The sequence below is a fragment of the Glycine max genome, chromosome 9 (genome assembly GCF_000004515.6).
Source record: "Glycine max cultivar Williams 82 chromosome 9, Glycine_max_v4.0, whole genome shotgun sequence".
In the NCBI taxonomy this organism is placed as follows: Eukaryota; Viridiplantae; Streptophyta; class Magnoliopsida; order Fabales; family Fabaceae; genus Glycine; species Glycine max.
This window is the reverse complement of record NC_038245.2, coordinates 43,706,354-43,717,232: the sequence shown is the minus strand read 5'-3', so window position 1 is coordinate 43,717,232 and position 10,879 is coordinate 43,706,354. Positions and strand designations below refer to the sequence as shown.

General features: G+C 32.4%; 2 protein-coding genes across 4 annotated transcripts; both read right to left on the bottom strand.

Moving 5' to 3' along the window:
- On the bottom strand, window positions 1-3,029 carry LOC102669690 (uncharacterized). The gene is made up of 4 exons (XM_006587529.3): window positions 2,908-3,029; window positions 2,597-2,743; window positions 1,589-1,777; window positions 1-772 (listed from the first exon to the last, which is right to left on the bottom strand). Exons 1-4 carry the CDS (start codon window positions 2,980-2,982, stop codon window positions 614-616), a joined length of 570 nt encoding a protein of 189 aa, XP_006587592.1. The 5' UTR covers window positions 2,983-3,029; the 3' UTR covers window positions 1-613.
- Window positions 3,030-5,074: 2,045 nt separating this feature from the next.
- LOC100787332 (mitochondrial carnitine/acylcarnitine carrier-like protein) lies at window positions 5,075-8,551 on the bottom strand. 3 transcript variants are annotated; one of them, XM_006587528.3, is made up of 4 exons: window positions 8,459-8,536; window positions 8,242-8,251; window positions 6,129-6,520; window positions 5,075-5,764 (listed from the first exon to the last, which is right to left on the bottom strand). In XM_006587528.3, the coding sequence occupies exons 3-4, from the start codon at window positions 6,518-6,520 to the stop codon at window positions 5,263-5,265; spliced, it is 894 nt and encodes a 297-aa protein (XP_006587591.1). In that variant the 5' UTR covers window positions 8,242-8,251; window positions 8,459-8,536; the 3' UTR covers window positions 5,075-5,262. The 3 variants fall into 3 exon arrangements, with proteins under 3 accessions (XP_006587591.1, XP_014617790.1, XP_040861007.1); XM_014762304.2 differs by having other exon boundaries at window positions 5,075-5,683; window positions 8,242-8,551; XM_041005073.1 differs by lacking the exons at window positions 8,242-8,251; window positions 8,459-8,536 and adding an exon at window positions 7,723-8,187.
- Between the last annotated feature and the right edge of the window lie 2,328 nt (window positions 8,552-10,879).

Sequence of the window (10,879 nt, the reverse complement as noted above, 5' to 3'; positions counted from 1 at the left end):
TCCAATAGAATCATAGCTCCTTTTTGTTTTTCTAAGAAATTATGTATTTCACCCATATTTACTTTTATCAATGCTAAGTGCACAACTTTTTGGCTCTGTTTTTAAAAAATGTGGCATGAGATGATGTAATATTTTTAACTAGCAAATTAAACAAACTATTAGTACATCAAATTTGTTACTTATTTCCTAAACACATGTTTAGTTTTATGTGTTATGTATCAAATTAACATTTAAAAACTCTAGGTCCGTCCAAACGATGAGATCGATGGCATCTCTCTTCCAATAATTCGACATAAATAATTAGAAATATTGGATTGTCTGAATCTGAAACCAAATGTAGTGTTGTTACAGTTCATGATTTCACATGGCCTTCTGTCCCTTAAAAACTGTGATGGTTCATTTCCCTAAGCACACCAAGGCCATGCTATATGTACACATACAATTTTAAAGTAGTTGAATCTACCAAAATCTAACCTCACATACTTTATTATAATTATAAATATGATATAAAACAATGTACCACATAAGTTCAAAGCCAACGACATAAATGTCTATTAATGCTAAGGGTAGAGCCAAAAGCAGTAAAACAAATTTAACCAATATTAAGAGCATATCAGCAACCTAGTAGTTTTAAATGTGGCCAACTAACAGGAGACACCCTTTTCTTCTCAACTTTGCATTTCTTTTCATTCTTCTTGGATCTATTCTTCACCACCTGCTGCTTAGGAGGGCACGAGTTTTTAATTTCTTGCTTCTCACTCTCACATTTTTCCTGCACCAATATATTTGTCAAACATAGATTCTGATAGGAGTATTCACTATTCATTCCAATAATAGCATAGGATTCTGTAACCGTAACCAGCAGAAACACCATGTAAATGACTTCTGTGTTTTTGGAATAGAACTACTTTTTTTTTTTTTTTTTTTTTTATTCAGATATGCTGCAAAAGATGTTGCCAAGGTAATAATAATATAAAACAGAGGCTATAATAATACACTGCCTATGATGTTGATAGCAATTGATTTACATTTTCGCATCATAAACCAATTGCAGGCTCTTTGGGCTTTACTGCTTAATTTATTTAGATACAACCAAAAAGGAAAAGATAACATACTAGAAGCTCCATTAATTCATGATGCACATGATTTGTTTCTTTAATCCGTATGAGCATACACACTGTTTTGCAAACAGATGCACTATGTGGTCCTTGCAAATTTCCATGTTAGGTATGCCTTGTACAAAAGCTTAAACCGAGTATTCTAATATAACTATAATTGGGTATATTTTTTAGGGTGAAAGAGACATTATGTTAATATATTTTCTCAATTCTAGAGGTTACCATTTTATTTTTTAATTCTTGCTAAAACAGGGCAATATTAAGATAGGGCTGAAACTCCAAGCACTGATTGTAACATAAGAGAAGAAAAAAGTATAAGAAATTTAGTTTGACCAGTGGATGATGCAAAAACATTACAGGGGTTGGTTGCAAACAAGTAAATTATAATGTTAAACATTTCATTTTTCAACAATCAATTAATATATAGGAAATTCACTACTCCATTCTAGTAATGACTTTTTTCTTCTTACCAGGGATATTTCAGGTGTCTTAATAGGCACTAATCCTTTATCTCCATTATTTGGGAGATTGTTGAAAGTTGGAAATGAGTAACATATTTCTCTCTTGGAACCCTGGCTGGACGAAGACTCCCCAGAAGTTTGTGTGGAATCATGGGACAAAGGGAGAGAGCTGCCACTCGAATCCATTTCTACGTAAAGCTAAAGGAACAAGTACATTGTTGTATTAGTTTCCAGTCCACGGTAGATAGAATATTAAAACTTTAGAATAATTAAATTAAAGTAATAATTAATGCATCCCATCTTATCGAGAACGTAAATAAATCATGATGTTATGACTATGTTGATACACTAAATAGTGATGATTCTCAGCAATATAGGTGTGAGTGTGACCGTGTGATGTATGTGTGAAAAGGGTGTCATTTTCTTAGGCATATTCCAGCTACATGTGGATGAGGGGTTTAGCGGTTTAAGCATTAATGGTTTTCATGAGCTACTTGAAATTGATTCCCTGAATGATAAACTTTTTTTTGCAAGCTGTTTATGTCATCACAGTTGTGGGCTTTCCTATTTCTATGATTATCTCATGAAGTATGCTGATCAGTAATCAAGATATATTCTCTTTTAATCAAGACAGCATCCGGTGATGCTTCTAGTCTAATTATGGAAATCGATATGCTTTCAACAAAGAGTTACATAGTTCATGCACCGAATGGAGAGGTTTCTATCATCTAACTACAAATTGACATTATAGCAAGTGCGTGTTTGATTAGACTTTAAAGAATTCATAGAGTCCATAATTAATTTTGAATATATTTTCATACATTTGATTTTAGTTAAAGAAAAATTTATAATTAATTTTGAATTCAGAATTAATTATAAATTAAAATAATTTTTGCATTGGATCCAAATATCATTGGAGTAATGATGCATCGAAATTAAAATGAGAAAGATGTGTTAGACTCAAATATTATTGACAAAATGGTTAATAGTAAAATTTGACCAAATTTAATTTTTAACCTTAAAAAGTCTGTGTTCAAGAGAGGCCACTCGATCCAACAATGTTCCTTTAAAGAAAGCCTCTTTCGTGGACAAATCCAAAGATTGTTTGTCTTTGTCAGCCGGAACATTGCTACCATATCTTTGTTTTCTTTCTAAGTATTTCATCTGTCATGACAACCATAGATATGTATAAGCAAAAATTGATGCATATATACACGTACACAACAAGCATAAATGTTTGAAAGGATAAGAAAGATATGTGACACAATTGATGTCACTATAACAAGCAAGAAGGAGCTTTGGGGAGTGATGATGAAAATTAAGCTCACAATGAACTCCAAATGGTCCAGCCTAGCAATGAGAGAGATGGAGGAGCCATGAGAGGGTAGTTTGGGGTCATCCATTTGCTACTTTGGGATTTGTTTTGTGTATGTTTCTGCGGAAAAGAAAGCTTATGTTTTGATAAAATAAAAATGATGTGTACTTATTATAGATCAAGTGCTTGCTTTCCTCACTCAACAAAGAAAATACTAACAAACAAAAGAAAATCAACTGAGCTTTCAATTGCGACATTTACTCGTTCCCGCGTTTTCCTTGGACCGAGATTTTTTGAGGACATCTCGCTGGTCATACATTAGTTTATTATGGTACGTGGTACGTGGCATTGACAATTTCTTTTAGTTAGTTTTTCCCCCTCCTAATATATAGTTAAATATTAAAAAAAAAATAGTTCATTCCGATGGATAGAATAAGATAGGAACAAGAGCAACAGAGTGTGATATGCTGTGAATAATAGCGTAAGACTAGGTATAAGAATGGATTGATCTAGATATTTTGCAATTTTTAAGGTGGATTTTCAGGGCTTTTTTCGTCATACTTTTTTTCATTAAATTTGGGGGTCTTTAGGCTATATTGTAGAATCTTCTATTGTTTTATATGCTCTAAATATGAATACATAATATTTTAACTCAGGCACATGGATTTTTACTCAAACAAAGGTAAATTTTGGTTTTAAAATATTACTCTCTTTGGTTTTCCTGGAATTCGACACATATTTAAACATTATGAGTAAAGTATCAAATTATTTTTAAAAAATCACCATAACCATACTTAGCGTGTTTTTATATCTTTCTTACGAATATAGTTAACAATTTACCTACATTATGATACTTTTCTTTGGAACATATTAGAGTTGTTTATAGAATTTAAAAAGGGTAATTTTCTTTACATAATTTTTCTTCTTCAAATGTGCCTGTGTCTGCCATAACTTTTGATGAGTACATTTACCTCCAAAATTGAGACATCATAATAAGCTATGAGAGAATGAGAGTTCGGAGATCAAGTCATCAACCTTTGAGTAGTTGCTTCCTGAACCTTTTTAAACTTCCGGAAAGACTAATCTTTTAGATTCCGGATTAGATGCAGAAAGCAATTATGGGAATACAGGAAGCAACTGCCCAACCTTTGTAATGGGTTGAAAAGGAATTAGGAGTATATGATGTGATGGACTGACCCATCAAGATAACCCCATATGCACGGCCCAATACAATATTCATTTATGAGTAGTTTTTTTTTCTTCTTCCTTTTTTTAGGTTTAGGATTAGTGGTAAAAATTATGTCCAGCGACTTTTTTTTTTTTTGGATTTAACAGCATCAACAATATATTTTATATACTTTTAACATTCAATTTAATAAAATATGATATAAGCTATGGTAATCCATGTGAAAAATCTAGACTAATCGCAGCGAAAAATAATACTAGTAGGTTTGAGAATAGTAGAGAATGGGGTAGTTGATCTCAAAGCAGAACTCCTTCCTCTCTATGCTAGAACTCATTTACTTAAACTTATACATCCACAAAGAATAAATTTTACTTTAACAAATGAGATGTAACAAGTGTAAGGCTCTGGCAGGAACATTCAGTGGAAAATAACATGAACAATCATCACATATTGAAACTGCTACTATAGAATCCTGAAGCCAGCATGAAAATTCTAAATTCTACAGGATTCTAACAACCCTGGAAATCACTGCAATAATACCCTAGTTGTTTTAGCTTCATCCTTTCTGCAATCATTCAGTTCATTTTCTAAATAAAATTTCGTCCATTCACATCTTAGGACACGGTAAGAATAATCTAATTGATCAGAGTTCACATTTTTTATTATTTCAATTTCTGTCTTTCTGATGTATTTGCTGCAGGTTTCGACTAATCTATTTCATGGAATCTAAAAACAACTGACAAACACCACTTTACAATGGTAGGAGTCAGTATGCCATTCCAGAGCTGTGCAACTAGATACAGATACGGCCATTAACTTCAGAATTCAGAATCAATATCTGTATCTTGGACAAGCTACTTTTCAAAGTCCACAAAATTGAAAATTTTGTTAATTAAGATACAGTGTGTGATCTAATTCTTGCAATTTCAAATGATTCCATCTTAATGTTGTGCGTAAGCAATATTTCAAGCATGAAGATAAAAACACATAACACTGAAATAAAAAGGCTGGATGTGTATTACAATGGGTGAAAGAATGATTCCTTGAAGCAATAACAAGTTAAGCCTTTGTGGCAATATTGCAATCGCAATGCATGAAATGAAAATGTTTTTGGAATTAAAAAGAAAAGGAAACATGTGCACTCAATGGCATCCCTCCTATCAGACCTGCTATATGAATTATTCATCCCAGAGCTGATCTTGTCATCTCATAAGCCAAGAAGCAAGCTGCATTGGCAGGAACACTTCGGGCCATCGCAGGACCAAAACCCTTATAAAGGCCCTTGATCCCCTCAGAAGCTGAAATTCTTCTGAAAGCATCAATTGAACCAGAGAACTTCGGGTTTTTGTAATCATCTACTTGAATCACACTCTTAACGACATCAGTTGGGTAAACTGCGAGCCAGAAAGCAGCTCCAGCCAAGCCTCCAGAAAGCATCAGAGAACCTCTACCCAGTCCTGAGGTATCAGTGCCACCGGCAAGTAATCTCTTTAATGCTTCATATACACCAAACATTGCAGCATTTCCAGGTACTTCACGTGCCATGGTGGGAACCAAGCCCTTGAAAAGACCTTTTACGCCCCCTTCTGACCTGAGAACTTGCCTGGCCACATCCATAGGTCCCCCATATTTCACTGCCACTGCAGCTGTTCCAGTACCAGCTAGCACACTTTGTGCCTGTAATCTGATATTCACCATGAAACAAAAAGTTTAGAAGATCAAATAAATACATAGTTGATTACTTAAAATAATAGTAATATGAAAAATGAATTCAGTTACAATTCATTCAGCTTATTCTCACGACTATCTAATTTCAAGTCAACCACAAGATACATGATTGAATTTGATTAGGATGAGAAATTAAAGAAGAAACTTTTTATAAACAAGGGAAAAAAACTTAGTTCTAGCTAGAAAAGTTAAGAGGTCAAAATCTACAAAAATAAAATACAAGTAGAAAAAAGAAACAATAGATATAGAAGTTGATAGAAAGAAAATACAGGAAATGCAACTAAATCATGACAATTAAAAGATCATCAATGACCTCTGACCTGCATTTGATCAATTCAGTTGGGCAAGCTAGGAAAGAAACAGCAACTCCAGCTCCAGCTCCACAAACAACCTGCTGATTTATTGTGAGGGTAGCACCAGGATGTGACATCAGTAATGCTTCCATTTGTCCCCTAACTGTAAACAGGGCAGCATTGAAGGCAGCTACTGTGGCAAGTGGGGCTCCCATACCCTTGTATAAACCTCTTGGCCCTTCAGCTGCCACTGTCTGCTTGACAGCATCAATTGCACCAGAATACCTGGGAAACTGGCCGGGGAGTGGTGTTGGCTGGCTTTGGAGCTTGACCTTGATGGTGTCAAATGGGTGTCCAACTATCAATTGTGCTGCCCCTCCAACAGTCCCAGCTGTTAGGTCCTTTGCCACATCTCCCATCTGAAAATTCAGAATCCCAAGAATGAAAACTGAGGATTAAGGCAAGTAACTCAACATGTGAAGTAAAATTACCATTTACTATAAAATTTATGATTCTTAAGATAACAGCCCATTTAAACAATACTGGAGAAAACATAAAATCTGTCACAACAGTCCATAACTGTGTAAAATCCGAGGCCAGAAATAAATCCAAATAAATTCCAGTAATAGTCAATATTGACATCATCTGGTTAGGCCTGGAAGAAAAGGAAGGGAAAATGTTGCCAGTATCAAGATCAAGGCTTGTTATGAATACATGCACTACCTTTTCTTTAACTTCATTTCCTTTCTATCCAAGAATGCATGGGAAACCAAAAAGGAATGGAAATATTGAAACTCAACTTCATGTTGAGGTCTCAGATAACAGTTTTGAAATGTATTCATGATCATACTCACATTGATAAAAAAAATACATGATCACACCAATTGAAACACAAAATGGAGACTTAAAATATTAAAAAGACTCAAATAAATATAATAAAAGACAAAGTTATAAAAATATTATACAATAAAGTAACCAAACAGTGCTTGAAAAATATAACAATTGCAACAACTTTAAGTGTTCTCCTACACAACATAAGGAGTGAGAGCAAACTGAAGTAAATATTTATACTTCCATTCATACATATTCTTCTCTCCTAATCAATGATTCATGTGTTGTAGTTAAATAGTGATTAAGAACTTCAAAAGTGTCAGATGAGAGAAAGCATCAACCCTCAAAGAAATTCTTCACAAACCACAAACATTGCATTTGAAAATGAATGCACCTAATACAAAATACAATATTTTATTAGTCATATCGTGTACATTGTTGATCAATGATGTGTGTCAATTCATCATATACTGTGATGGAGTGATTTAAGATATCACAAGAAATACATGTTCATATATGCAACGGAGGGAATATATTCATGCAACATCCTATCTGGCAGCCGCAGGTTCGTTTTAAGGTTTTCAAAAACTCAACTTCATTCATATTTGATACAAAATAAACCAAGAGGCATGCGGTGAGACCCGGCAAATACATCTTAGAGCTAGAATCATTTATCTTATATGTCAGTCTTATTTAAAAGCATAAGAGTTATAAGATTGATTTGGTGGTGAAGGGACAGGACAGGAGAGAGGTTGTGCCACCAATCATATACTAACAAAAACTTACTGACCGATAAAAAAACTTATTTGAAGAGATATATGGCATTCAATTCACATCCCTCTGTGATCAACCATATACTTGATGCCCATGGTCCATTAACTCTCACAGGATATCCAGATACAACAAAAAGAGAAATTAAAAGTGGTTCAAATTGAATCAGGTTAAGGAAAGTGACACTCCATCTTCCACTCTTTTTGCTTCATAGATTAGAAAAATAACCATATATTGCTTTAAAAAAAACCATGCCTTTTGCTCATTTAACGAAGCACCCACAAATTCACACACAGAGCCTCAAGACAAATATCCGAAAATAACAACGAATGCAACACAATTGGTTCAGTGACAATGTATCAATCATATGAATGATTGTCAAACTTAATTAGATCCCCCAGAAATAAAAAAAAGAAGCTATTTTATCAATCAAACATCGAAAATAGAATACAAATAGAGTTTAAGGAATCGGATCGCCAATGACACGTGCATTTATCATTGTAAAAAATTGAACTTTTGAAGAAAGCTAGAATGTTACCGTGTTTTCGCTGGTTCCCAAATAAATGGATGAAGAAAGAATCAAGTTCAACCAACACTTCAGTCAGAAGAACAGAGTGAACAAAAGAGCAGAATTGTATGCAGAATAAAGCGGATCAAAATCAAAAGAAGAGGTGTTGTTAGGTGAATCTGTGAAGGTGACAGATAATAATCCAAATGCAAAACACACAAAAATGGAATGAGTTACAGAACCAGACCAAAGTTTTGAGAGAGGTTGAGATAACGACAGAGGATTTGTCACAAACTCACTACTCTCTGTGTTGTGTTGTGTTGTGTTGTGTTGTGTTTGTGCCTCCAATGGAATCACACTAAAACTTATAATGGACACTTCAAACAGACGTGACGTGGAAATTCAATTTATACAATTTATTTTCATATAAATGTTTATTTTTTATTTATTTATACAATAAAAAGAAAAGAAAGATTGATGTAAGTGAGAGAAAAATAACAATAAAATATTTTAAAACATTTTATACAAATAATATAAGTTTAAATACATTTTTATGTATAATTTAATATTTTTTTCATTTTTGTTATTGTAAAGTTATTTTTTTTTCACTTTTGTTCTTGTAAATTATGTTTTTTTCGTTCTTACAGTAAAAAATATTATTATAATATTTTAAGGACAAAATAAACACATTTTAAAAAACTAAAATGAAAAAAAATATTACACAACAAAAATAAAAAACACTTAAATTATATAATCGATATTTAAACCATTCATATAACTTATTATTACTTAAAAAAATATAACTTATTATTATGAATGCTACCAACCGAGGGATGCGCCCATTTCAAGTTCACAAAATGATACGATAGAAATGGACTTGTACTATTTTCAGTCCAAATCCCAAGTAGTAGGTAATATTAATAACATGATCCTTAAAAAAAGAAGAAGTAATAATATGATGTTTGGTCTGTTTTAAAAAGTAACGTTATCATATTTGACACGAATTCTCGCCTGAAAGGTAGCAAAATTTTGAAATTCAGTAATACTTATTCTATTTTACAGATTTTTATTTAGCAGTTTTTTTATTTTAAAAATAACCCGTGTCAAGCAAAATATGAGAATATTTGTGAGAAAAATATATTATGAGAAGATTCAAAGCATGATTGATTGGGACATTGGGTAATGGATTTTCCAAAATCGCATAAAAAACGAAAAACATTAGAAGTAGTAAACTGTTGTTTCATACCGAAGCAAAAAATAAAAATAAAAAAATCTGTTGTTTCATTGTAAACACAGAAACTTACAGCAGGCTAACTTAACGTGCGTCATTGGAAGCAACAACGTGAAAGTGAAACACGATTTTGCTGCAACCACATCACTACCTCAAACATACGCTTAATTGATTTGTTCTTTAACACGCCACCACTCCAAACACCCACTATGAGTTGCTTAAATTGTTGGAGATACTCTTAGCAAAAAATAGTATTTTCATGTTATATTAAAGTAACAAATTCATGTTCAGAATCTTGTATTTGTCTATTCGATATAAAAATATACTAACTTAAATGTAAATATTAAATAACATCTATTAAAAATAAACTCAAAATTTTAAATGTCAAGGAAAACATTCATATCAAGTTTTTTTTTTTTGTTACAACATCCTTATCAAGTTTACCAACCTCAATCTCAAACGTCACGTCGTTTCATTGCTATTCTTGGCCACCATATATTTTTTTAATAATTCTTCACGAGAAATGAAATTCCAAACATTCAGCAAAATTTTTCTTACTGCATTAAACACTTGAATACATATTTCAAAAGCCGGCGATATTATTTGCAGATATTTTGTGTAGTTTTTTCAATTAGGAGTTGTTTTAAAAATCTTGTTATTGATCATATATGTGTTTGACTTGAACCATAGGGGAACACGTTTACCGTATTTACACCTTTTCAGTTGAATGCCTTAAATACTACATTCAATAATAGTTAATTACCCGAGAAACTGTTTTTTTTTTTTTCAACATATGTGGGTTACTAACTTGAATCAGGTTGGGTTTTCTATAAAAGTCGGCCATATATACAAATAATACAATGATAATGGTTATTATGGAAAAAGGTAAGAACAGAAGAAAAAGTAAGAGCTTCTAAGAAAGTTTAAGGAGTACATCATCCTATCTCTACCATAACAGAGTTTCGAGCAATCCATCTCCACCTCAAGTCTTAGACATCCATTTTTTTATAAAAAAATGTTTAATTTAATTTGTATATAGATTTTAGAATGGTAATACAAATCTCATAGCATATTTAGAATTTGTGTATCACATCACACTTTTTTATAATAGTCTTCAAATTGGTTTCTTCTTCTCAGTCTTTTCGCAATTTCCTGTTTTCATTATTTTATCATCTTATTCTTTCTGTCTATAGTTGATATCATTTGTGGTAAAAAGAAGTAAAGAACTCTGCATTAAGAAATTGAAAGCTGTGAAATTAAAGTTTTGAACTCCTATTCCAGCAGTATAGTATATTAAAAATGTAATGGCAATTTTCTGTAAAGAATCTTAATGACTTTCTGTAAAAAAAATGTAAGCTCAAAACTTAATAAAGTATCGTTCCAAAGAATACTCCAAGCCAAATTCTCTAGCCTAAGTTCTTAAGCCAAAATCTCTGT